The following is a 27620-nucleotide window of genomic DNA, read 5'->3' on the forward strand; positions in this document are numbered from 1 at the left end:
ATCTTGGCATAAATTGTGAAAGGTAGAAGACCAGTACGTGAAGACATCCTTTGTGCCTGCCCCCTGCTTTCCTGTAAACTGCGATAGGCAGCAGATGAGAATGTAAAGGCATCTCCTTATCATATCCAGGCACTAGCTTTTCTCACTTCACCTAGGATGGATCACCACCTTACAGCCCAGTACATCTGTCTGAATCACAGCCAAAGGTAGGTAACACAGAAATCATGAATCCAGCAAGCTTTGGGGGTTGCACAACTGGTGAGAAGTATCAGAATATTTTTGCCATCTGTGTCTGGTTTTGAAAAGTACCTGACAAGAGCCAATTAAAATCACTATTTATAGCTTCCAAGATAAATGAAACCCCTAAAGCTGTTCTGGATCAGGACAGGCTGTGACCACACCTCCCCTGGGTTGGGGCAGCTCTCAGATCTTTCAAATCCTCAAGGCCATCTATGAATGGATACCACCATGAAGTCATCCTATTGCAATCAGCCTCAATTAGTGCTTGTAAAGGAATAAGAGCATATTGTATTTGCTCTAAATTTGAGTAGAAGGAAATTTTAAGCATAAGTTAAGCTCATTCTTCTTCCAGCCACATCATTTCTTGTGTATGTTTTAATGAGGCATTTGCTTTGTAAGCATGGGTGCTGAGATACTTTACAGGAGCCACATATTTCCATGCTTCTGTAGGAGTTTGTTTTGGATCTGTACACTCACAGCAATTTAAAGATGTTCTGTTATTAAGTTAGCGTGAATCCTCTCATCCACAAATCTATAATCAAGTTACAGTTCAATTACCACATATTTCACTAAACCACTTTATTAATCTTCGAAGTGGCTAATGATTAAGTTTCGTTAAAATCCAACCTCTTTATTTACCTCACGTCACCAATAAATCTTAAAGCGCTGTTAAGCATAACCCAGAGGGAAGTCTGCTTTTATTTACAGCGACAACACCGCACCGGTGCGGTGGAGCACTCACCAGGAAAACACCAAGGCGGGGCAGCCAGATTTAGCATGCAGCCGCACGCTAAAACCCTATCGCTATTACCCGGGTCTGATGTACAGACCTAGGTAAACTGGTGACGCAAATGCCCGGTCCCAGCACGGCTCGAGCGCAGCACCATTCCCGCCCCATATCCCACCTGGCGCTACCCGCCCCACCGCGCGGAACACGTGACCGTCGGCTGGCCGCCGCCATTTTGTACGGGTGTCCCCCGGGTCCCGCCTCCCGCCCCCTGCCGACCCCGCCTCCCCGAGCCCGCGCGACTCTGTTGGGGGGGGGGCAGCTCGGGAACGCGCGCAGAGTGGTCGGCGGCGCGCACGCGCGGGAAACGGTGGGGGGAGGCCCCGCGAGCAGGGGGGGGCCGGGTCAGAAGAGCCGGGGCGCCCGCGCAGGCCGCTGGGACCCCCCGGGCCGCCGCCGCCATCATGTACCGCTCTGGCAGCGGCCGCTCTGGCCCCTCGTCCTCCTCGTACTCCCACCGTCTCAAAGAGAGCGGCTCGGCGGGGTCCCGCGCCTCCCGCTGCGGCACATCGGGGCCGGGGCCGGGGCCGGGCCGCGGTTGGCCTCCCCCACCGCCGTCCCCCACCGCCACTGCCGCCACCACCGGCGCTTCGCCGCCGCGCCGTCACCGCTCCCCGTCGGGCCACCGCGGCTCCTCCCGCCGCTCTCCCTCGCCGCACCGCAGCCGGAGGCCGCCGTCACCGGGAGGAGCGGGGTCCGGAGTGACGCGGGGCCGCCGGGGGAGCGAGCACGGAGACAGCAGCAGCCGGGTAACCGCCGCGGGGCTGCGGGAGGGGGCGGCTGTCAGGCCTCGCTAGCTGATGCCGGCACGGCCCCGCGAGGCCGTCCTGGGCCGGGACAGGAGCGGTCTGTTATCTCCATTTTAAGGGATGGGGTTTGTTTTGTTTTTTCTGTTTTAACCGTTATATTTTTAATGGCTGTAAGCGTTTTAGCTAAGTCTGGAAAATGATGCTTGTATTAAAGGATGCGGCTGGTCTGTTTACTCCACCTGTCACAGAGTTGTGTTATTGTATAAAATCTTTCAGGTAACTTTCTTGGTAAGGTGTTGAGTGAGCGTTCCGTCTGAGCGCTTCCTCCTGTCACTGATATACAAAGGAGGCTCTGTTGCAGGTACTGATCTTGAGGTAACACTGCTTTGTGGCTGGAGCTGCACACCAGGTGTGCCACTCTTCTTAGCCCAGGTGAAGTCTGACTTGGGTATGTGAAGCTGTGATGTTGCAGCTGAAGCACCTTGGGTGCTCATGGTTGTGTCTTTTTCTTTTGACAAGTGGCGTACACTTGCTCAGGTTGTCATTTGGTGCAGCAGTTATCCAATAGTTGCTGTCTTGGTAAGTCATAGGTTCACTGCGTGCTCATGTTGCTCTGGAATGAGACTTTTGTGCTCTGATGTCTTGGTTCCTTGGTCACTTAACCTGCCATATGTACAATTGAAAGGAAGAATGCACTCACGTTTTCCTTTCGCTCTGCGATGAATTCTGTGCTCATAGTTGTGTTTTTGAAGTTGCAAAAGCAATCTGCTTTGGGAGACTGATTTGACTGAAAGTTAAGTCAGCCAGAATCTGCTGTCTGCTGTGATTCACTGTGTGGTAGGACTCCGAGAATGTGGGATTTCCCTTTGTCATGGTGGTAGATGGGATTTCCTTGGAACTCCATTTGTGGAAGTGACTGCAGGTGATGGTAGTGGAGTTACAAGTCAGCTGTTGGTAGGCGCTGGAGTAACCCATCCTAGAGGTATGGAAAGATAATGCTGTGTTTGACAGTTAAGCTGGGCTGAGCAGCTTGCCTCTGGCCATTTACTTTTAGGTGTTGTTCACTGTTATCTTAGCCCTACGTATTGTTAAGGGAGTAGCCTTGCAATTTGTCTTGCTAATGAGATCCAGGTTGAAAATAAGTTTTTTGTTTGTTTGTTTTTAATAGAATGGATTTTTAATATGATTCATGAAATTTTACATTGGAGCCTGACGGACAGTGAGGCAGTCACAACTAAAGGCATGATAAATGGGGATACCACAGCAGAACTTTGTTAAGATTGGCATTATCATCACTCAGTCTGTCCTTTTACTGTGCAGTAGGTTGAGAGTGGCTGTCACAAAACTTCTGATGCTGAATGTGTTGGTTCAGATTTGGAGAAATTTGAATCAGAAGTGTTTGTTCTGCAGCCTCTCACTTCTCCTTTAGAAAACAAACAAATGAGCAAAAGCTCACTTCGGACAAATGCTGAAATAATAGTGTTTGTCAAGAACACTGTTATTTTGCACCCTTCTGGCTCAAGTTGCAGGAGGTATTGCAGCAAATTATTACACATTCATGATGTTTTTCTTGCCTATTCTAATTTTGGGGAGAAGGATTGAAAAAATGATGAATCCTAGAAATTAGGCTCCAGTAAATTTGAACTGATAGTCCCACTAGGTTTGTTGTTTGTTTACAAGAATGCTACTGTGTTTAGGGAATAAACTTTCTCTACAAAACAGCTCTCACTGTGTGAGTGAAATTGAGATGATTTAACACAGTTCTTGAACCTGAATTTTGCACTCTCTGACACATGCTGAAGCCCAGTATAGCTAATTCTCAGAATATATACTGTGAATATTCTTTCCATGGAAGTTTTGCCTACCACCGTTGAGCCAGCACTATTTCTTATTTAAAAGTGATGTTAATGCATAAGATAACGTGTATGGGTTGTTTTTATGTTTTAGAATTACTGTTTACAAAATTAGAGAAAGATAGAAGCTGGGATTACGCTGATGTTTTCCAAACAGTGGAACTAAGTCTGATCGAAATAAAATCAACAGCAGATTCATTGGGTCAGTGTGCTCTGGTAAAGATTTAACAAAGTTTTCAGTACTGTATGACTTAAGACCCCCTCTGCAGAAGCTGAGGAAAAGTGGAGAGTTACACAGTAGTGTTAATAAGTGGTGTTTTGGAGCTGTCACTGGGTGGAGATGGATTCAGACATAAGGCCTAGAGAAAGAGGGGTTTAATCTGTGGTGAGGAAGGAGGACTTGGAAGAGGGAGTGAAAGTGTCGAAGATGTAGTACATGGAATGCACACGCTGATGGGATAAGGGCACGAGGTTGAAAAGTGGACAAGTTAGGACAAGTCCCTATACTTCATAGGAATTGGAATATGAAAGGAGTGTCCTTTGAGATTTCTTGTTTCCCTTCTTGGTTCTGGTCATTGTGTTTCTGAAATGACACGCGTGCTGAAGATATCAGCATCACTCTTATATGTAACTGAGATGCTGCGTGTGTATCAGACATTGGAAGTATGGATGTTGTTTCTTAGTCTCTGGGGAAAACTGTATGGGAATTGGAAGAGCATGGAGTGACAGCAGAGGTTTGGGTAATTACTGTAAAACGTAATGGAGGGAGAGGAAGGTTTGAGCTGCAGTGAGAGAGTTTGCCAGATTGTATACGTGTTCTTGCAGAGCTGATACATCATAGTGTTTGTATTTTTGCCACTGACACGTTTGCTTGTTCTTTATTTATAGTCTTCATCAGCTCCTTTGCTTTTGTGTAAGAAAGTTAGTTGAAAGTGAAGGACTGGTCAGCAGAGAAAGAGGAAATTAGGAGCTGATAAGCAACTGGTCTATTTTATATGGTAATGGTAACTACTGTTTGAGAGCCTGAATATGAAGGGAAGAAAACACAGTACAGGACATTGTTGGGATTGACTGGTGGTGGCACTCCACATGCAAGTGCTCTTAAAACTTGAATGTTTCAGTCACAACAAAAAGTTCAGATACCTTATGCACCTTAAGTGCTGTCTGTAGGTGATCTGTATGGCAGTCATATACATCCTGAACAAACTAAATATAAACTATTTCCTTCTTTTGTCTTAAAAATTCCTTCAAAGGTATAATAATCTCTTCTCTGTCTCCAGGGGATGTTGTCAATGTGTCCAACTTGCTGTCAGCCTTGATGGCAAAAAGGTGCCCTTCAGGATAATCACCTCTAGGGAGCCCTCAAAATTCAGTGTTAAACAGGGCATGCTTGAACCTTCCAAGTGCATTTGAGAGAGATGCATGCACCTTGTTTATGTTGTATTTCAGTCCAACTGGCCCAGGATGATTGTTGCGCTGTAGAAAACAGATGGTCTTAGAAAGCCACTGGGGTATCTTCTGATAAATGCTGGGATTCAGATTAATGCAGAAAAACAAAAATTAGTTGGATTTTACCTTAGAACAATGGCATGCACAATGGAATCTAGTGCAGATTTGTACTCCAAGTAAATTTTGTCAGGCGAATTTGTGTGGCAATCCTTCTTTCCCATTGGAGGTTATTAATGTTCTTTTGTTCTCTTGGAGGATTGTGCTCAGTCTGCTGCACCTTCCCAGCCAATGTGGTGCACCTGCAGCTTGCTACTGCTGTGAAAGCAATGTGAAGCACATGACTGGTTTGGCAGAACTGAAGCAGGTTGTTTTCTGTTAGGTGGAATCTAAACCATGGTTGTTCAAAAAAATAAATCAAGTATCTTCATTTGATCTGCTTCTTACGGAGCTCCTCTTACTTGGATAATTCCTGAATTTTAGAACCATGTTCTAAAAGGATAAAAAACATAACATTAATGACATTTTCTGTACTGGGTGTGTCTCCAAATAGAGATGTTTGCAGAGCAGTTAGCTCAGGTCTTCTCTGCTGTAGGTTTTTCAAGGGTGACTTTATTAACTCTGGTTTGGCTCTACCATTGATAATGGCGTAAGGAGTTCCTGCAGCCACCAACATTTTTAGTGTTAGGTTGGGCTTATCCACTGAAAGCAGTGTGAGATGGGGAAAACTGCTGAAAACATCAGTGTGAGGAAAAGCATTATTTACACTAGTTTATTCTTTGCTTCGTGCTGTCATTAGTGCTGGGAAGGGCCAGAAATCCAGACACTTTTTATTAAGACGTTACTGGCACTATTTTTTTATGCAGTATTTGTTTAGCTGCTGTAATGATGAAAAGAGCACAGCAATGAATCCACATCTTGTTGAACTTCTTTGATTTTCCACCTTCCAAAATGGTAGCTTATTTAAGGCAATTCTGAGTTGAAAATTTCCCTTTTAGATAATGTAAATGTAGGGCTTATTGTTGGCAGCTGGGGTGAGAAATTAAATGCACTTAATACTCTCCCTTTTCTGTAGTAACTAAAGGCAATTGGAACAAAAGTTTGTCTGAGTTTTGTTGTTGTTGTTGTTTTTTAATTGATCTGTCCACCCAAGGTCTTGTTTATTAAGCAGAGTCTCTTGCCTTTCTGTAGCTGAGATTAAAATTCCCTGATTGATGGGCTTGCACTCTTTCTTCAATTTACAGAGACGTTCACCGAGTCTCCGCTCTGAGTCTTCCCTGGAACAGAGTTTGCGGATTACTGTTGGTAATGACCGGTATTGCACTGGCACACCAGAGAGAAGGAGGCTGCCTGATAGACTGGGCTCACCTATTGATAACCTGAGTGACAGGTATGGTCCTCTGCAGATGGGAACTCAAGCGTGTGAAACACTAAGAGTATGGGAATGGCTGTACTGGGTACGGCCAAACGTTTAATTGGCCCACTACTCTGTCTGTAGTAGGGATTGACAGTGAGTGCAAAAGGAACCAGAGTAATAGGATAAACATGTAGTGATGCCTCCTTGGAATATCCCTCAGACTCCAGTAAGTTTTGGCATGGGGAATTCCTGAAGAAACATTGCTGCCTGTGTTCATGATAGCCCTAGACAAGTGTTTGACTTTTGTCAACTGTTTCTTGAACCTATATCAACTTAAGAGTATCTTATAGGAAGGGGGTGCTTCATTTGACATACCACAGCTTCATTCACCTTCTGTTTCTTATGAAGCAGTCTAGTCCTGACATAAACTATGGTTGTTTATGGATAGTGCAGATCTTCGATTTCCTCATTTACCAGCAGGAGTAACGCATTTTCTTGATTTTTGAGTATAGTCCAGAAGAGTGCCCTAGCATAGCTTGAGGAAGACCTCCAAAGATCCTGCAGAGGGGAGCACAGTCATACAATCTCACACATGATAAAGTAAGTGTTAGAATACTTAAGGTTGGAACTGAAGAGAAACACAAGTTAATGAAGAGAAGTCAGTTGAGTTTTAAGTACTGCTGCGAACACTGAAGTTTAAATATTAGTAGGTACTGCTAGAAAATCTTTGCCTTCTGTGAGAGAACAGGTAAAATCTGGCAGAGGAAGTAAAATAAGATGATCTTGTTGAGCTGAAATTGTTTGCTTTATCTTGAATTGCGAACTTAAAACTGGGGTAGTTTGTGCCTGAGAGCAGCCGTATTGTAATTTCAGATCAGGCTCAGGCCTACAAAACAAAAAGGCACAGTAACATCACTTTTTGATGCAGATATCCCCCAGATGTTTAAAAGAGAAAAACAAAACAAAACAAAAAAAGGAAATGAGCAAAATAAGTGAATTTCCTGTCTCTCAAGTGTAAGGGTAAGTTTCTGCAGGTGCAGAAAAGCAAAGCAAAAGAGAGGTTATTTTTCAGTACTGTCACTTTTATGGCTTTGCCTCAGTTTTTCTGGAATCAGTTTTATGATGTGTAAATTCCCTGTACAGTCTGCTGTCTTCAGAACAAGATGAGTGCATATGCCTGGGGACAGTACAGTGGTTGGAAGGAACAGAAAATACTTAAGTAGGTATAGCTGGCATTGTGCTGCTCCAGCAAATTAAGAACAGGGTGGTGGTAGAGTTGTCCCATTGCTTCATGTTCTCCAGTGAGGTTTTATATGTAACCTGTTTTGTGGTTACGCTTCCTGGTTAGCAACACATGCAGCGGAGTTTTATTTTAACATGAGAAAGAAAATGACTGCTGTGAGGATCTTTACTCTCTTGATAAGCAAATAACTTTCACTTAATCTCTCTAACTAGATGAAAAATAGCAATGGTACATTATTTTTTTTCAATAAAAAAAGGGCAAAATCAACTCCTGTCAAGGTACTGAGGTGCTGAACTGATGAATTGGAATAAGAGGTCAGACAATGTAGACCTCAGTTTTTAAGTGACTTGCAATTTAAGTGCAGGTGTGCAAGAGCTCCATGTGGTTAAGTTTACATTTTCTATTTTTTTTCCCTCCATTCTGTTTGTGTTGGCTGCACTTGACTGAGTGGTGCCACTGTCCAGAAGCTTAACGTGACAACCTAGCTATCCTTTCGCTTTTCTAAGGCCTGTAGATTCTACTTATGGCTTGCAGATTTATTCACTATTTATTTGGTTGGTTGTTTTAAAAAGACTGTAGTTGGTTAAGGATATTGTTTATCATGTACGTTTTCCTTCTGTGTGACTGCTTGGTTCAGAGACACTGACTTCAGCACTGAGCTTTAGAGTGTTGCCTTTACTGGTGATGATCGTTGGCTTTAATACTGAGCATGTGACATTCTGCACACAATCCCTTCTCTTTCTCATTAAAAAAAAAGAACCTATTCTGTAAAGATGCGTTTTCAGATTTTGAAGTGCTTTTACATGAGTGAAGGTACATGATTTGATATGGAAGAGGTCACATCTGATATCACAGTAAATAATTCAGTTTTTTGTTATTCTCAGGTGTTTTTCCTAACTACTTGGGTTTGAAGCAATCACTTCTGCAAGGGCTTTTGGGATGGCAGAAAAATTAATTAAAATAGGCAATAAAATGCCAAAATGTAGAAATCAGGCATGCTTTTGGATTCTCCTGCAGACTCAGATTTTTATGATGCCTCAGGAGAATTTCCTGGTGTGTGTTTGTTCATGTGCAGGTCTATCTTGAAACATCTATAAGAATTTGTTCCAGGTTTTTAGGGCAGCTGGCCTCCTGTGCATGTGTAAGTAAGGTTGCTGAATGCTGCTGGTCTGTGCCTTTGAGGTCACTTAAGCTGTTTGTCTTCTTTATCATAGTCTTTTTTTGTTTCCTGGAATCTTGTTTTATCGAAGTGAAGTATAACTTATTTACCCTCCCTATCTTTCATCTCTTTCTCTGTCAGTGTTGTTAAGATATTTACTACTATCTGAGCTGCCATAAGCTATACAGAGCTTCCTAGCAATTCTTTCATCTGAGATTAATGCTGAGGATTAGACCATATCACTGCAGAGACTTGGTCTGCATTAAGCTCTATTCTGAAATAGCAAATTTTGGCTTACTATCAAGAGTGACAGCTGGCTTGGATGTAAACAGCTTGTTGAACTTCCAATTCAGAGACTGTCAGGATGGAGTCCTATTGGTTGTTCACAGCAGAATACCATTGTTTATTTCCGTTTCAATGTGTATAAATACACAAACATGATAAAAAGTAAACTTACCTTACATCAGTTTCTTTTCTTTGAGGAAATGTAGTATGACCTATGGTCTGCTTTTCTCTGATTCTGTGATTTTCAGTAATTCATGGGGAAGGAGTTGGGATGCTCAGCATAGTACCACCTTGTAACATTTTTTTTTTTTAAGTGTAGTAGGATTTGCTGTTCCTGTCTTTACGAAGTGTGATTTAATATTCCTTCCCCTTTGTTGCCACAGTCAGAGTGTTTTGCAAGCATGGGTGCAAACTGTTGCTCAAAAATCAGCTGAAGGTGTGTGGTGAAATACATCTGTTACTTGACCAGCATGTGTAGGTGTAGCAGGCTCTCATTGCAGGTGATGGTGACACTGAAGAGAGACATTTGCTTTTAAATAAATTATTTTAATTAGGCTATGAACAGCAACACTTACGTACAAACCTTAGCACACTTATAGATGTTTTGGTGCTTTTAGATGAGTGAAGGTACATGATTTGATACAGAAGAGTTAACATCTGATATCAGATATGGCATATGTGATATTTGTGAAGACGTGTTGGGTCAGTAAATTATCTAATAATGTAGAAAATGCATTGATTCAGGTCAGAAACAGTGAAATTTCATGTTGGTTTTGTTCTTTAATATGCATGTGTAAACTATGAAAGGAAAAAATGAAAAGGACTTATCTGATCACATTAGTTATTTCTTGGTCTGGTGACATAAAAAAGTGGGGCTGTAATTTATCTGCAGCGTTGTTTTTTTTGTGGGTTTTTTTTTTTTTTTTTTTTTTTTTTTTAGAAAATGTTGTCTTGCGTGGCTTTTTATCTCTTCTCAGATCTATTGAGTTCATAAGTTCATAAGTTCATAAGGTTGGAAAGGACCTATAAGATCATCTAGTCCAACCATCCTCCTATCACTATCTCTACCCAACTACTAAATTAAGTCCTTTAGCACCTCATCTAAACGCTTCTTGAACAGCGCTAGGGATGGTGCCTCAACCACCTCCCTAGGCAGGCCATTCCAGTGCCTGACCACTCTTTCAGAAAAGAAATGCTTCCTGAGGTCTAATCTAAATCTTCCCTGGCGCAACTTGTGGCCATTCCCTCTCGTCCTGTCATTACTTATCAGGGAGAAGAGGCCTACCCCCTCCTCACCACAACCCCCCTTCAGGAAGTGGTAGAGTGCAATAAGGTCTCCTCTGAGCCTCCTCTTCTCCAGACTGAACAATCCCAGCTCCCTCAGCCGCTCCTCATAAGACTTGTGCTCCAGGCCCCTCACCAGTTTTGTTGCCCTTCTCTGAACACGCTCCAGGGCCTCAATGTCCTTCTTGTAGTGAGGGGCCCAAAACTGAACACAGTACTCGAGGTGCGGCCGTACCAGAGCTGAGTACAGGGGGATGATCACCCCCCTGCTCCTGCTGGCTACACTATTTCTAATACAGGCCAGGATGCTGTTGGCCTTCTTAGCCACCTGGGCACACTGCCGGCTCATGTTGAGCCGAGCATCAACCAACACCCCCAGGTCCTTTTCCTCTCTACATTGAGGCACATTTCTTAGGAGAAGGATGTGGTGTTTGAAGATTCAGGCAGTCATACATAGTTAATCTCAAGCTGATGTCTTAATCACTCAGGAGAGATTTTTCTTTGGTTTCTGTCTCACTGACTTCCCTTAATTGAGCACATTTCCTTCCCATTCTCAGAGGATCATACTAGATTTTTGAAGTTTCTGAAAATAAAGACAGCAGTTGGCAATTTTTAAGTTTTGTTTGTTTCTGCTTGATGTAAAAGACAGTGGCAGAGAATTTCTTAGGGGCTGAGGGGAGAAGGCAGTGTTTAAAGTAGTACTCCTGATTGGAAGTGTCTGTAGGGGTTGGTCCAAAAAAGGACAGACCAGGAAATGCAGCTAGCTACTCCCAGGTTGTGCTAGTTGTAGTTCACTGTGTATAATAATGCATGGGATGACACATAGAAATGGTACTCTTACATTTAAAATTTCTGATTCATGGATATCATGTAAAAAACTATGCTTCTTTTTTAGGTAAAGCAGATTGTGCTTTTGGCAATCTCGTCTATAGATCTTTTGCAGTGGAAAACTTTGATAGAATTTGTGGTCTTTTTCCACAGTTGAATCTAGAAGGAGGATCAGGTTGCATGTGTTGGTGTGAAACTGAATTATACCCTGAATAATTCATATGAAATGGGACCTTAGCATCTTGCTGGGAGGGGTGAGGAAAGGGATTGTGGCCTTAAATATGATAGTAATGTTTTTTGGTTTTTTTTTTAGTGCATAGTCTCTCTCCTTTACAGAAATAAATCCATCCTGTCAATTTTTTTTTTTGCTTGGCTGCACTGTGAATTGAATTGTTTCTGTATTTGCTAACAACTTCGCAGGAGAGAAGCTTAACACTGTTAAAAACGGCAATCCCTTTTGTTCCCTGCTGCTTAAATAATATTAAATGTTGCTTCTGTTTAGTGATGGAGATGCTATTCTGAATTTGATTTGGAAATTTCTTACTCTTGAGTGAGACATAGTTCTTCTGACTCAAGCGCTTGTGTTTATTCTATGCTTCTCTTATGCAGGGATGATATGGCTGATGGTCCCATATTCACCAGAGGCCTCTCTTGCCCTCGAGGCCTAGAGAGATACCTATCACATGAAGATCAGCCTTCAAGTCCCTTCAGCATGAGACATGATGAAGACTACCGCAACCGAGACGTTTTTCTTCATCGTTCAGATTATAATCCACATTATGGTCGTCGAGAAGAGTTGCCTCGTGGATCTGACAGAGATGGTGACAAATTCAGGAAATCTTTCTACCCGTCAAGACCAGAAGAGAGGGGACGAGAAATAAAGCGTCCACGGTATGAAAAAGATGAGAAATTGCATTGTATGAGTGGAGAGCATCAAAGTTTCTCATCAGGAACACGAAACTACCGCAGACGAAGCCGCAGCCGCAGCCTTAGCCGCAGTAGAAGTCCCAGCCCATCATACCTGAATGAAGAATTCCGAGAGCTTGACCGTGCCAGGAGAAAAAGAGAAGAGGAAGAACGTAATAGAAATGTGAATCATGATGTTTCAGACAGTGGTTATGTGATCCCAGGCTTGACTAACACACTACAGTCTGAGCCTCGTTATACATATAGACCTGAGGAAATACCATCCATGCCCAAAAAATCTATCTTGAAGAAAAGAGTGGAGATGGAAGTAGAGTCTCCAATTCAGGTTTGATCTCTGTCTATGTTTCTGTCTCTTCACTACTCCTTTCCCAAGTAGTCACTTCCTAATACAGATTTCCAAAATAGAAAAGTCAAATGTTTACATTCTCCTGTCTTTGAAAGGACAGGTATCTTTTTGCAGGCCTGTACAATTCAAAATGGCATTGGAAATTTTAAATGGTGAAGGTAATTAATCAAGGATTATATATCTATAAGATCTGAGGCAGAATGAAATCTTCTTGTTGAAATTTGTTCCAAAACACTGAGGTTGTGTTGAAAAGCTGAGTCTTCTTGAATACAGGCTGTCAGGACATTGACAGAAGCTATGACTGTCACAGTGCCTCTTTCTGTTTCTTTATAGACTAATGACTGCCTGATGAATCCTCAGTATCTTTGGTTGTAAACATCTTTTCAGTGTCCTTAATTTTTTTCTGTAGTCTGTAGGCTGATATTAACCATTCTTAATTTGTACCCAACCCATACCAGTCAAGTTTGAAAATCAGAGTATCAGTGAAGTTGGGACCACTGTGATAAATTTCTTTTCCCATGTTAGCACATTGGGTTTGTTCTGCTTGTTATACTGATTTGGTTGACAGTATCATGTTTATATCAGAAGTTGCCCCAGAACTGAAGATCCTGTTCTATGGCTGTGTCAATTGCATTTGCCATTAATTATGCATAGTTGAAGTAGTGACTGGAAATATTCCCAGTACAGTTATTTTTACTTGTCTTAAGGTGCTATATCCTACTTGTCTGTGATTAAACTCAAAGCACAGCCAAACTTATGTCAGTGTTTCAGCTTAAAAATTTCATTTCTTAAGCTTGTCAAAAAGTTAGTGAAATAGAATTCTGATTTTGTTGCTTTCGTTGCTCTAGAATCACTAGACAATTTTTTTTAATCTTCTCTATTTCTCTTTCAACTGTGAATTGTCTTTTTTAACTTCTCTCTTCAAATGTGATCTTGAAGAGAAATGATCACGTTCTTTTGTTCTACGAGGTGCATAGTCCTTTCAGAGGGTACTGTAGCGAATAATAATTTCTCTGTCTTGCAGTCTGAGGACTTTTCTAGCAGCTCTGCTCCCAGCAAGGATCTTCCTCTTCTTTCTAGCCATTCATCTTTGCCCCAGACCAGCAACACAGCTCCATTTTCCTCTGAAGTGGAGAATTTTCTTAAGCGATTTAACAAAGACTCTGTTATGGAGTCTGCAAACAAAGAGTTACACGATGGCTTATACGAGTGGAACCCACTTTCTGCTGCTCCAAAAGACACTTTTACATATGAAGAGAGGTTTGGAAGCTTCTTAAGTCACAAGGATAAAATAGAACCCAAATCAGAGCCTGCTGATCGCCATACTGACTTCCTACTGCCTCATGAGAGGGCCAGTCAGGATGGCAGTGGTTTCTCCCGAATTCTGGGCATGATGGCTGATTCTGTCAGTGCGCAGGAGAAGAGGAGGCGTAGTTTTCCTGACATTGAGGATGAAGAGAAATTTCTTTATGGCGATGAAGATGAAGACACAAAAACTGAATCACACCTTGTTCAAAAGCCTCCAGTGAGTTGTAGCACTGAGATAAGCCAGAAAGTGAGCCTACCTCCTTCTTCTCCTACTCCAGCTGTCAAGCTGGATCCTTTAGAAGAGCCTAATGCTGAGTATGCCAAGATCCATGACTTACTCAAAACCATTGGACTTGACATTGGTGTTGCTGAAATTGGAAGACTAGCCATCCGTACTCAGGAGCGCCTTCATGGCAAAAAGTTGGCATCTCGTTCTCCTGATCATCGCTCTTCAGATACTCGCAGAACGGGAACGGACCCTTGGGATGTACGTCGCAGCCGAAGTGACACTCGTTCTCCAGAGTCAGGGCAGCAGCACTCAGCATCACCTCCCATTTCTTTCCAGCAGTCTAAAGATGCATCCTCTCTTCAGAAATCAGAATATACAAAGAACAAGCCAGGAGGACAGGACATACCTCCATGTGCACCAGAACAGCCTATTCCTTCCGTTTCTCTCATTCCTTCAGTTCCACCAGCTCCTGCGAGTTTGCCACCTACACCTACTTCTGTTTCCCAATACCAAATTCCCAACTATTCCCAGTTCAGTACTGCTCAGATGCCCCCGAACTATCCACCTCCCACACTGGCCCCTCCAGGATATGACGCATATGGACATTATATGGCATATGCAGCTCCTGGCTGGACCATGTATCCTGCTACCCAGCAGCCTAATCCTACATTGCCAGAGGCTCACAGGATTCTTACTATGGCCATGTCAGCAAACCCCACGCGTCCCAACCTCCGGGTGATTGAGACAGTCTCTATGAGAAAAGATGCCACTGATGTGAAAAGAGACGGTTCTGTGCTTGTTCGTGTCCCTACCACTCCTGCTCATTCCAAAGTGCCCCCTCGCCCATCTTCACATCCTCTCAAAAGTACCCCAGAAAAGATATCAGATGAAAAAAATCGAGCAGCTCAGAAGCAGAAGGTATGCTGTCCCTTTTAATGTACCCAAATATGTCAGACTGTTTGCTTAGTGGGCTAGAAACTTTTCCTCATAAATGCACTGTTTTTAGCCTGAGTGGCTCCAGTTTAAAGTAGTTGAACCAAATTTGCTTTTGTTAAAGATTTTAGCATATTAGCTGGTTTTCTTCAGTGGGAGTCAGTGCGAACTAGTGAAAACAAAATGTATGAGCTCCTCCTGCTAGATTTTACTGAGCAAGAAACAAACTTCATCCATGTGTTTAATTTTAGTTTTTGGTGATACAGTCAAAAATCACATGGAGGCAGAGTCCGAAATTATGGCTAAAATTGGGCAAAGTCAAATTAGAAGAGAAGGTGAAGGGCTGTAGGATCTTTTGGCAGTGATGGAATATGCTGTCTGTAGAGATGCTGTGTGAGTTCTGAAGAACTGTTCAACATTGGTCTTGATGAACCCTGTAAGAAGATAGTCAGCCAAGCCTCGGTGCCATGAGAAATGGGCTGTCAAACCAGGCAGTTTTGGAGAATACAGTGGCCAAATTACTATATTGAGAAAATGGGTGCTATGGCCTGCCAGTAGATTAGAATGAGACAGACATGTTTTCTGTCCTACCAGTGACTGAATTACAACACAGGGAACTAAAATTTCTAGTAGCAGCAGCAACAGTGCTAATAAATTGGTCTTTCTGAATCAGAGCAGGAAAAAGATCACTTTTCTATAGGGTTGAAATGTAAGCACAGGTATAATAATTATCTGTAGATTCAAATCGAGATTAGTAGTTGTTGTGTTACAACACTCAAGAACACTTTGAGAATAGTGAGCAATGTTCTGTGACTGGCAAACTGAGTTCTTGGTGTCTTGTTTTCACAAGACTGATTAACTTTTGGTAGGTGGAGAAGAAAATCCAGTTTTCTTGCAATCTGTTTAGGTGATAGAAGAGAGAGAAAAACTGAAGACTGAGCGAGAAGCACGGCAGAAGAAGCTTTATTATCTGAAGACTGAACTAGACAGGCTTCGTAAACAGCAAGGTATAGCACGTCTCCCCCCATTTATTTGTTTATTTATTTTCTGCCAGCAGTACGTACTAAAAGTGAAGACCAAAATGTATAGGCTGCACTGTAATATTTTCGTACTCAAGGCAGTGTGGAACTCCAGTGACCTAATTGCTATGTTCAAATTAATTATGTCTAAATCTGACAGTTACATTGAAACAAACAGCTGCTCTTCAATCTTCTTTAGTGGCCTGGTAGGTTAAAAGAATTGCAGTTTATGTATTCTAGTGCTCTTTTAGATGAAATGAGGAATAGTAACTGAAGACATGTCAGCATGTCTTTCAATTTTTATGAATCTTATTTAGAGAAGGAAAAGTCCTCTCTAACTTATTAACTTATGTTATTTTAAAACTTTGTTCTTATCAAAGTAAATTGTTTCACCCTTGGAAGATGATCATTTCTGATTAAATGATTAACAGAAAATAATTTTGCTTGTTTGGTCATACAGTAATTATTAAGTCAGTTGAGGATTATTAATCCCTTGAGGATTGTGCTGCCTTTGTTAGGAGTGTATATTGAGGCAACCCCTACAGAGGTGGATTGTACAGATTTAGTGATGTTGTACCTACAAGTTGGTTCCACATTTACAACTTCCTAGTCAAAATGAAGTGTAGTGTTTTGTATTGGTATTTTGCTTGTTGCTGGAATTAGTCATACAGATCTTAAGACAATTTTCTTGTTGCATTTCCAACTCTTCTGTTTCCTTGATTGGCTCAGGAGAGATGTTGAGGAAAAAACGACGTGAGAAGGATGGACACAAAGACCCCTTGTTGGTTGAGGTGAACAGACTTCAAGAAAATATTATGAAGGAGATTTCAGAGCTCCATAAAGAATCTGATGCAGCTGATAAGAAGCAGTCTGAGCTTGACAAAGTTGCACAGATCTTGGGGATTAACATATTTGAAAAACCCCGTAAATCATCTGTGGAAACGAAAGATTCCTCAGAAAAGAACAGCAAGTCAGAAAACACAAAAGGTCCGGAGAAAGCAACTTCCTCCAATAAGGTAAAATCTTCTAGATTGTGTACTAATGCTTTTTCCATTATAAGAAGAGGTCATTGGGGAACGGCTGCTCCCAAACACTCAACAGAAGGTTCATTTTTATGGCATTTGTTACCACATCTTAGATACTGTTTTTGATTGTGTATGCAGGTGAGGGTAAATGCAATCAGAGTTTATAGTTTCTCACAGAGCTTGTGCAATTCAGTACCACTTTTTTTTTTTTTTTTTTTAATCTTGGTTTTGTGAGGCATTGAATGGATTGAACAGTAGCATAAGTGTTTGTAGCAGTTAGGTCTCAACTCCATATTCAGAATGACAGACTTTTTTTCTGTACAGTATTTCCAGTATGGCCTGCCAGAAAGGAATGTTTCTCCAAGCTCTCTGAAAGTTTGGAGCATGTTATTTTTCTCACCAGGTGATGATATTAACAAATCATGGCAACACTTAAATTTCATTGTCAGCTTAATGTGATTATTATATGTCTGCTGTGTGTTCTTTTTTAAGAAATGCGTGTATGTGTCATGATGGTCTCTCTGACTTGGTCTCTGTCTGGTGGGTACCCTAGAAGAGCCTTATCAAGATCCAGAATTGTTTTTACTCTGGAAATAGTGTACAATGATAGCAGCATCTGAGAGGTTGTATGTGTGTTCAGGACAACAATGATGTTGCTTTCTGATGTGTATTCAATGATGTCAGTGGTATAGATGTTGGGAGACAGTAGATGCTTTTTGTGCACGCTTGACTTTACTGTGTATTTTTCTTGCAGAAATTAAAGTGTTATTAGAGTAAGAGGTGAATCCTGTAAACTTTTCCTTATGTTTCATCTTGATCTGATTCAGAGAAGTCATTAGATGTCTTTCATTTTAAGGCTTGTTTTTGTGTTTTATTTTTGTATCAAGATCTAGTATCCACTTATTTTTGCAAATTGTTTGCATCAAACACCACATGGTACGAATAAGTAGACAAGAACATCTGTTAAATCCTACATTGCATTAAGTTATATTGCTTTCTTTTCTTGAGATAAAATCTGGGTGAATGTGTCTTTCATTATTTTGATTTCCATTGCTTGCATCGTCTGAACCCATAATGACTTGTTTCCCTTTTATGGTTCCTTATTTCAACACGGTCCGTAGGTTGCTGACCTTAGCTTCTGAGTTTCATCTTATAACTCTGATTGTTAGCTTTTGTTTTTGTGAAAAGAAAGATAGTGCAGACTTTTGGACACTGAGATCAGTTTACTTGGCCACTTAAGGGTCAAAAACATTTCTGCCTTTCTGCATCTTTGCAAGCTATTTTGTGGTCTTTTGCTGCTGAGCTCATGTGTGAGTGCTGTAGTTACAAATTGCTAAGGTGGAACTAGTCTTGTACTAAAAAGACATCCCTGAGCTATATCCCAAGTTTCTGCTGACGTGGAGGTAAGATACTGTGATTGGAAAGTTGTTTATGTTTTGCTAATTGTAGAAGCACGGAAGAGTTAGAGTTGGCTGTCACTCATATATTTGAGAAGTGTTGTGTTTTGTAAAGCTCTGATTGAGATAGCATTTTATAGGATATGTTGTATGGGTCTGTAAATAACATAAAAGAAGACACTTAGACATTGTGAACATTCTCCCATGCATTTCTTACTGATCACAAGTTGATCTTCTCATTGTTTAAGAGAATGTCAGCTTTGCTGTGTTCTTGCACGCAGAATATATGCAAATATTCACTGGATCGCTTCTTACCGTATACCAAGAACTAGATTGTATTGGGATGTGGACATTTCTGGGGTGCATAGTGTCATGGATGTCTCTTCATTGTTTGCATTACTGTTTACGTTGCACAGAATCGTATTAGGAGAGAACCTGTCCCTGTTTATCAAAAGGAATTTCAAGTGAGGCAGATGTTATTTGTGGGTTTTGAATCTCTTTCAATAAATTTGTTTGACACCACTACTAAATAACTTGGAAATCGTGCAGCTGGTTTGGATCTGCTAAGTTTGGAAAGATGGCTGTTCTTCCCAGAATGTCACGCAGATTAGAAATGATGACATGGTGGGCTTTCAGCCATTGAGAATGTAAATCAAAACTCAAAATACACCTAGTATTATCCAGTAGAACAGTGATATCAGTTAGCAGGGCTTGTTCATGATTTGTTTCAGGTATTATTTGTTTTGCTACTCACAGTGTTAGCATACATCAAGATTCTCAGCAAAATTTATTGATTTTGGCTAGTGTCCTGAAATGTCTGTGCTTTACTGTATGGCATCTTTCTGTACAAATCAATGTAAGTATTACATGCTTAAATTGCAAGATGCTTCTCTGTATGTACTTAGGTAATTAACGGAACTTTATTACTGTTAAGCAATGGGTCTTCCAGAGAATTCAGGCTCTCTCAAATAATCTGATAAAATGATTGAGTTAAATACTTTCAGTCAACTAACTTTTACTTCCTTTTTCATTCTACTTTAATCCAAGCTACTTTTACTGTAGCTTCTAGCTGTTTCTGGCAGAACTTCCAAGTGCTTTTAGGTGTTCCATGTAATGTTGGCTAGTACTGTAAATTGGAACTATTGAGATGCTTGTGTGAAACCCATAAAGTGGGAAGGGTGCATGCCTTAGGGGATTTGTTCATTTGGTTCCTTGATTACCTACAACCATCCAGCCATTACATCTGGGAGTCTTACTGGAAGCTCTTCACTGTGACCACGCTGCATCTTAATCGTCAATACCAGCTCTCTGAAACAGTGGATTTAGCCTGGGCGCTGAAAAGCAGGTGATATATACTTTTTTTTTTTTTTTTTTTTTTGTGCGTGTGGCTTCTGCTGGAGGCAAGATCTGAGTTCCAGAGCATTATGTTTGTCCTACCTTGTCTTAGATAAATGTTTCCTTTTGTTCAATTTAGGAATCAAAACCAGCTAATGAAAAATCCAGAGGCAGAAGCCCGAAGCCAGCAGAATCCTCTTCACAGTCCTCCAAACATCCTTTCCAGCTGGCCAATATTTATGAATATTATGATGCAGGGAACCACTGGTGCAAAGACTGCAATACCATCTGCGGGACCATGTTTGATTTTTTCACACATATGCATAATAAGAAACACAGACAGGTATGTGACAGGCTTCCTTCACTGTGTACATTTCATATTGCTGTAAATATTAGCACTGAAACATACATCACAGGACTACATTTTACAAGAGAATCTGAAGTAATGAGCGCAAGAAGCTGTTGATCAAATTCAAAAATATTGGACTCAAGCAGTTCGTACAGCTACTGGTCTGTTCCCACTAGGTAAATGGGGCTTGTATTCAGTTCACTTGGCACCTAGTGTTTGATATTTTTGTTTTGTGTTTGCCTGTCCACTGATATTGTTTACACCTTATCCTCTTCACTGGTTATTCTCATGTTATGAATTACAAAATGGGAGGGAAAAGTGGAAAACCTGTATATAATTGTGCATTGATTTTAATGGTCAGTGTTCTGGAAGGATGTTAAAAAGGAAAAAAAAACAAACAAGTGTAGTTGCCTTGCTAGTGTAATATGTGAGCCTGTATACCTCTGTCACTGTGCAAATAGACCCTGGATCCTTACAACAGACCTTGGGCTTCGAAGACCCAGAGTGAGACCAAACAAGACTCCATAAAGCGCATTGATAAGATAACTGTTCCTGCCAAAGGTATGTTAATATTTTTAAAACTTGAATTTCTTCTCCCTTAGCCCTCCAGCAGGTTCCAGTTACTCTGAGAAAGGAATTTCAAAACTTTACGTAGTTACAGGAGCACATATAGATATTGTATTATTAGTAAATGGTAGATGATTTAATTTCCTGGTTCTTCTGTGGAAAAGGAGCAAGAATGTAGGAGAACATAGTATGCCTCCTTATTTTCTCCTTAGAATTTAGCTTTTTATTTTGAATACTGGGTGACTTTTTCCCAGTGTAGTTCTGAAGTCATTTTTACTAACATATTACAGTTTAGATCAGTGTCTGACCACAAAGTCTTGCTGTGTTTGAGCACATCTTGAGGAGTACTCTACACAGAATTGCAGCAGACTCTTTCATTGAACTCATTTTGTCCTGAAAAAGTACTGATGAGTATTTGGTAGGATCTGCAGTGTGTTAGGTAACTGCAGCAGGTTCTGCAGGTACAGGGATGCACTTTTGCTAAACTTCAGTGTGTTCTTTTTATAAACCAGGTGTTTATTATTCGAGGAAACTATACTGCAAAGATGGAAGATAGATGAAAACTATAGGAAGTGTTAGCGTATTTGTATAGAGGATAGCTGTGAAGAGCAATGGAATTTTTGAATCAAAATAGTCACTTCACGTGATTGCTCCTACTGGTGGAATTTTCCATACTGTAAGCATAAAAAACACCAATTTCTGTTTCAAAAGTGTGAACAGGAACATTGCTGGAGGTTTTGCCGTTATTCTTTGATGCATTTATTTGGCTTTGTTAAAAGTTTGGCATCTTTTAAATTTTGCTTTCTCTGATTGTTTCCTTTGTTTTTTTTCAGGGTCTGAGTTTCTGATTCCCATCACTGGTTATTACTGCCAGCTCTGTCATGAATTTTTTGGAGATCAAATCTCAGCTGAGCAGCATGTGAAAAGTCATCCTCACAATGAAAAATACAAGGTTGGTAACTGATGTACAAGGAGTGAGTGATTCCTTTTGTTAGCTTTTATCTTCTCTATCATCTTTTCCTGAAGCATTACCTTTGACATGGTGTATTCGGTTATTTTCACTGTATTGCACTGAACTAAGTAGAGCTTCACACTACATAGAGATTAATCTTTGCTCTGCATAATGTTAAATTGTGTTTAAATTTTGAAACTCTTCAAAAGAATGACAGCACTGCTGAAGGCCACCACTCAATTTTCATTTAACTACAGATTGTGGAGTTTGTGGCATCAGTTTCTTGGTAGGAAAAAGCTTTTTGCTCTCCCATTGTTGAGATGGTACTTACTTTGCAAGGCAAAGCTGTTACAGAGCTGAATTGATGTTATTATTTTTCATTTAAATAGTTGCTAAAACTATGCCATTTATTTCCTTAGAAATACATAGATGAAAACCCGCTCTATGAAGAAAGGAGAAATTTAGACCGTCAAGCTGGATTGGCTGTGGTTCTGGAAACAGAGCGCAGGCGGCAGAATGAGCTGAAGAGGAAGCTAGTTGAGAAACAGAAAGAAGAGAAGGATGAGAAAAAAACAAAAATAATAAAGAAAGAGGAAACAAAGAACATCCCAGAGCTTGGAGAAAGTGCTAATGAAGGTCAAGACAAAATAGATTCTTCTGGGCGAAAAATGGGTATTAAGCTTAAGTTGAAGAAGGAAGAGAAGAAAGAGGATAAAAAAGAAGAAAAGGAGGAATGTAAAAAGGAATCACCAAGTCAGACATCGTTTGGGAAATTCAGCTGGAAAAAGACTGAGAGAGAGGATAAAGCCCCAGGAGTAGTTATTCCAAAGGAGGAGAGTACAGAGGGAAACAAAGAGGAGAACAAGTTTCAGTCTGGGAAACTCCATGCCAAGTCCATTGAAATCAAACTGTCTGGCAAAACTGTTATTCCACACACTACCCCATGGACACCAGTTGCTTATACATCAACACAATCAAAAATTCTACCCAATCTACCAGTCCCCACTATGATTTTCAGGAAATCCACTGCTGCAGCAGTTAGCAAACCAGCACCTTTGAACACGTTTTTATCCATCAAATCCTCTGGAGCCACCACCAAACCACTACCCGTGGTAAAAGAAACCAGTGCAGATCTGCTGCTGCCTCCAGATATCATCTCAAAAGCTTTTGGAGGAGAAGAGGTAATATTAAAAGGGTCAGAGGAAGATTTGAAAGCACCAGAGAAAAGTGAGTCTTCTCAGACTTCTGATATACCACCTCCCCCACCTCCTCCACCTGCAGTCCAGCAGGCTCCTGTCATCCCTGCAGATGAAGTAGCTCCAGGTGTGTCTGAAAGTGAACAGACAATGCTGGCAATGCCTGTGAGGCCCCCTCCTCCACCACCACCTTCAACTGCTTTTAGTGAACAGGCAAAAAAGATAGAGAAACGAAATTCTTGCCTGGCCACTGCCAATGCTAAAGATCTCTATGATATTTTCTACAGTAGTGGTGGAAAGGGTTCAGCTGACAGCAAGCTTGCAAATTCTACGCTTCCAAATGGAGAAAACTCTAACCTTGCAAAACCTGCAGATTTTCCTGCAAACTCTAGAGCAGTCAATAGCTTATCCTCCTTTAAAGAGGAATCTCAGAATATGGCTGCTGAAGTTAGCCAGGCCCACTCAGCTGAGAGAGGCTCAGTAATGGAGAAAACTGGCTTTCCGGAGACTTTAATACCTAATTCTGAGATGAGTGCTGACACTGAAAGTGGTATTCAGAAGGACATAGGTCAAAAATTCCAGACTCTTTCAACAGATATTCAGATTAAATTGGAGGAGGGGAATTCATCACAGTGTAGTAATCAAGTAATGGGCAGTTGGATTCTTGAGGAGAATCACGCTGAAAGGAGCAAGAAGGTATTTCAGGCTCAGCTGTCAGAAATTTCAGTCACAGAACTGCTAGAAGCAAAACCTGCTTCTCATATTCAGATGCCTGCAGAAAAAGGACTTGTGGATGTAGCAAGTCAAGTACAAGCAGATAGCAAGGAGTTCTGTGATCTGCAGAGAAAAAATATCCAAGAGAAGGTTGGACAGGAAGATGCAAATAAAATTGCAGTTAGTAACAGAAATGCCCCTGGCATGTTGGAGAAAGATGAAGAGATGAAAGACAGGAAAATAAAAGCAGTAAAGCCTGCGCATAGGCTAGAACACATTGAAATTCAAAATTTGGGAGATCCCCATTTGGTAGAGAAAAATTTAAGTGATAGTTGTAGAACTGTTTCAGAAGCAGATAGTCCATACTTGTTGAGTGATTCTCAAAACACTTCAAAAGAAAAAGCTTTAGTAGCAGTCGTGACAGAGCAAGATTCTACTGATGCCTCCTTAAGAGATGTGAAACTGAACAGTGTAGCTTTGGAAGTACCAGGAGTCCCTGGCAAAGCTCCCCAGATTTCAGAAACCCAAAATAAGATTTCAGAATTGACAAGAAGTCCTGCTGAGAGGGACGCTTCCAGAAACTGTAATAGAGAAGAACAGGTCGTGTCAACCAGTTTTTGTTCTGAAAGTGGTTGGAAATTATCTAATACTCCAAATGTAGAAATGAAAAATGGTTCTAATAAAACTAGTGCTTCAGAAGTGACAGAGGTAGAGCCAGAGACATCTCTCAATTATACAAGATCTAGAAGTAGCACATTAGAAGCACAAGAAAAGATTAGACCAGAGCTGTCAGGCCATGCAGTACTAGATAAACAAACCCAAAGGCAGGAGGTTGCTTGGTTGGCCTGCTCAGCGAGCATTGTTGAACTCAGATCCAGTGTAGAATTAGTGGTTGAGGTTGAAAAGAAGTCACTAGGACACACTGGAACTGATGAAACATTAGGTGATACTTTCGCTAACAGAGATGCAAGAGAAGTAGGAATGGCAGGATTTTCTAGGGCTTGCTCTGATCTTGTCCAGGAATCAGCAGTTGCTTTATCAGCAGATTTGAGTCAGCATCTTTCAGAAGAGGCTGTCAACAAGCAAACGAAGTGTGAGGCTGTAAGAACCTCAGCAACCAAAGACTTTAATCTGAGTGCCACTCACTCAGGATTTAATACAAAGCAATCTGAAAGTTGCTCGCCAAGTGTTAGTGTGGATAGCAAGAAGGATTCCCTGAGATCAGAAAATACAAAATGCCATGAGACTCCATCTGAGAAGGTAGAACATGAGTTCAAAAGCACAGATTTTAATTTGGGAAATACTAAGCCAGTACATGAAGACATCAGTATCCTTCCAGCAGGACTTTTAAATATGAATGTAAAAGAAATTTCAAAACTAGAAACTATTGCATCTGTTAAACTGGAATCAAACAAACTGAGCAAGCTGGGCACTGGAAAAACAGTGGATGAAACAGAGATTACTGATTTTGCCACTTCTGGTAGTGGGGACAACAAACTTTGTACCCAGGTTTCTCAAACAGCTGCATTGCAGCTTGGATTGCAACCCTCAAACAATGACACTACGAAAGCAGTCATGCTGGTTCCAGAAATGCAGGGCATTTCTCCCATGTCTGAGACCCTTCAGCAGGTGGAGGAGAGCAAAAGTGGTGCTGCTGAAATGCTATCACTAAGCTGTGATGGAGGCAGCAGACAAAGTCAGACATCTGGATGTGTGGAAACATTCCTTCCTGGGCTCAAAGAAACCCATGGAAAGGAGGATGGCTCACGAAGCAAGGGAGTACGCTCTGCACGGAGCAAGGAGACTGAGCAAACAGAAACCACTAACAGTAGTTTGGAAGCTACAACAAATTCAGGAATTACTGAAAGCTTAGCAGAAAGCCCAGTGGGTTGAAATGAACCCAGCCAGCCCCAATATTTGAGGAGCCAGAGCTGGAATTATATGTATGTTTTTTTGTTTGTTTTGTTCCAGTTGAGGGGTTTGGGTGCGTTTTGCATCGTAGGACATGGCTGAATTGAAACTTCATGTCATCAGAAATCAGACACATGTTATTCTGTACATAGTTAATTGTGTAAAATGTTTTTTCATGTGAATTTTTGCCAATTTCTTTTCTACACTTCTGCTATTAAAGTGGAATTCCTCGTTTATAATGCGTGCGTCTTTGTTGTTTATTTTGGGCGCTTCTGTTCTTTGAACACTTCTGGATGATTTCCAGCTCACCTTGTTTATGTCAGTAGCATCGCAAGTAGTCCAGCCTCTGGGACAAGCTCAAGAACAGCAGTTTAGAACTTGAGGAAATGGAGACTTGCAGAACTAAAACTGAAAATTTCTTTCAACTGTAATGCATGGTTTTGTTCACTTTCATTGTTTGAAATGCAAGAAATGTGATTAGAATTAATCTTTTGTTTGTTTATCTGTCTATGTGATTTGTAATCACTGCTGTATTGCATCTGTACTTAAGCTGTTTCATTGTACTGTATAAGCACATTTATGGATGCCACATCACTTACCAAGGGGAGAAAATCTGTCCGACTGGCTTTTGGAGAAGAAGACTAATCGGTAAGGCTCTGTGGCCTGACACCTGGATCAGACATATTGAGGTCACATACTTGTTTTGAAATGGGCTTTCTTTCGTTGTATTGTGATCCAGTAACTGTTTGTGTTAAATCATTTAGCAGCTGACCAGCCCTGAAGAAATAGAAGACAGAACCCTGGTGTCAGGAATTGGACTCGCTTCATGTGATAGAGACATATGCATGCCTACCCTGAATGATCCTAGAGCTATCGAAGGCTCTAGAGAGATGTTTTTTCATTTGTATAGCTTGTTAAAGACTAAAGTATTAAATGTGTTTGCTTGGATAAATTGAACATTTTTATTTGTAAATTGTTTAAAAAATAAAAATACGGTGTTCAACAAGACTTTCTTATTTCTTTTTTTCTTTTTTTTTTTTTTTTTTAGCTCTAGGAAAATGTTTTATTTCAAGTATGAAAGTACCTCCTGTGGTAGTTGATAAAATTGAGAAGGTGTAGACAATGAAGATATTCAACAGTTAGCCTGCTCAGTAAAATGCTGATTTATTCCCAGCTGAAGTCAATGGAAGAACTTCTGTCAACATCATCGCTGGAAGTTTGTTTGAAATCCTAAGCCCTTTGTAAAGGAGGGGGGGAAACAAGCAGAGTTCACATTACTGTAGTCACTATCAGCACGTGGATTTTCAGAGGGGAAAAATGGCATTTTTTTCTTCTGTTTCCATGACTATGTAAAGATTATATTAAACATTTTTTCAGAGTCGTTATTGTGCTTTTTATATTAGAAGTGTAAGAACATACAACAGTGTAATCTGAATTTGTAAAGCTAGAGTTATGTGGTCAATAACAAAAAAGGAAAAAGCAACCCAAAAATGTAATTAGGAAAGGAAGAAGCTTTTGAGAGAGCTTTTTTGACTGCTTTTCACAATTTTAAGCAGTTCCTGCATTGAACGTAAGGAGAATTTGTTAGTATCACTGCCCTACTTTCTTCAAATAACCATTTGCTTTTGAAAATTTTAAAGTGGAAGTTGGGAAATGGGTTGTTTAAACTGTTTTATTTTTTATTCTTTCTTAAAGTTCTTTGTAGTTGTTACTCAGTTTTCTGTAAATGTCTGATTATGTATCTGAGCTTATTTGTTCACAGTTGACAGCTGAATATTCTACCTTTGTGTTCTTTTCAGTTTCTTCAGTGAAGTGCCTTGTCCCTTGGAAATCTTAATGTGGAAGAAGAGGGACCAAGCTTGCCTGCCATGTATTGAAGGATAATAGTGCAGAGAAGGGAGATAGGAAGGAAATGCTGGCTTTTTTGGTGTTTTTGTTTGTTTGGTTGTTTGTTTGTTTTTTTCTTTTTCCCCACAGATCTGCATTTAAATGATGTTGTTTTGGAATAAAGACCACATGGCTAGTTTCATTTCTCAGATTCATTCTCATGAAGGTCTCAGTATATGCAGCAGTAGAGAAATTCATTTGGACAATCTTCAGGCAGCCTCATTCAGTGCTTTCTCACCTGTGTGGGAAGTGCTCTTGAGTAACTTTATTTTGGTGGAAAGGACATCAGTGTAA

The 27620-nt window shown here is 40.8% G+C and overlaps 1 protein-coding gene across 1 annotated transcript; it reads left to right on the forward strand.

The window, feature by feature from the left end:
- The first annotated feature begins 1416 nt into the window (after positions 1–1416).
- Positions 1417–25678, forward strand: ZNF318 (zinc finger protein 318). Its single transcript, XM_065729107.1, has 10 exons — positions 1417–1776; positions 6320–6465; positions 11841–12483; positions 13529–14959; positions 15882–15981; positions 16723–17009; positions 19890–20093; positions 20561–20660; positions 21500–21618; positions 22038–25678. Exons 1-10 carry the CDS (start codon positions 1432–1434, stop codon positions 25419–25421), a joined length of 6759 nt encoding a protein of 2252 aa, XP_065585179.1. The 5' UTR covers positions 1417–1431; the 3' UTR covers positions 25422–25678.
- Positions 25679–27620: the final 1942 nt, after the last annotated feature.

This window comes from Cyrtonyx montezumae, unplaced genomic scaffold (genome assembly GCF_038088225.1).
Source record: "Cyrtonyx montezumae isolate F1298 unplaced genomic scaffold, pur_monq_1.0 scaffold_0, whole genome shotgun sequence".
Lineage (NCBI taxonomy): Eukaryota > Metazoa > Chordata > Aves > Galliformes > Odontophoridae > Cyrtonyx > Cyrtonyx montezumae.

Excerpts from the sequence above, each read along its gene's own strand:
- ZNF318 (XM_065729107.1), top strand. The coding sequence starts at position 1,432 with ATGTACCGCTCTGGCAGCGGCCGCTCTGGCCCCTCGTCCTCCTCGTAC. Across the intron at positions 12,484-13,528 it reads AAGTAGAGTCTCCAATTCAG|TCTGAGGACTTTTCTAGCAG; the intron begins GTTTGATCTCTG and ends TCTGTCTTGCAG. Across the intron at positions 14,960-15,881 it reads GAGCAGCTCAGAAGCAGAAG|GTGATAGAAGAGAGAGAAAA; the intron begins GTATGCTGTCCC and ends CAATCTGTTTAG.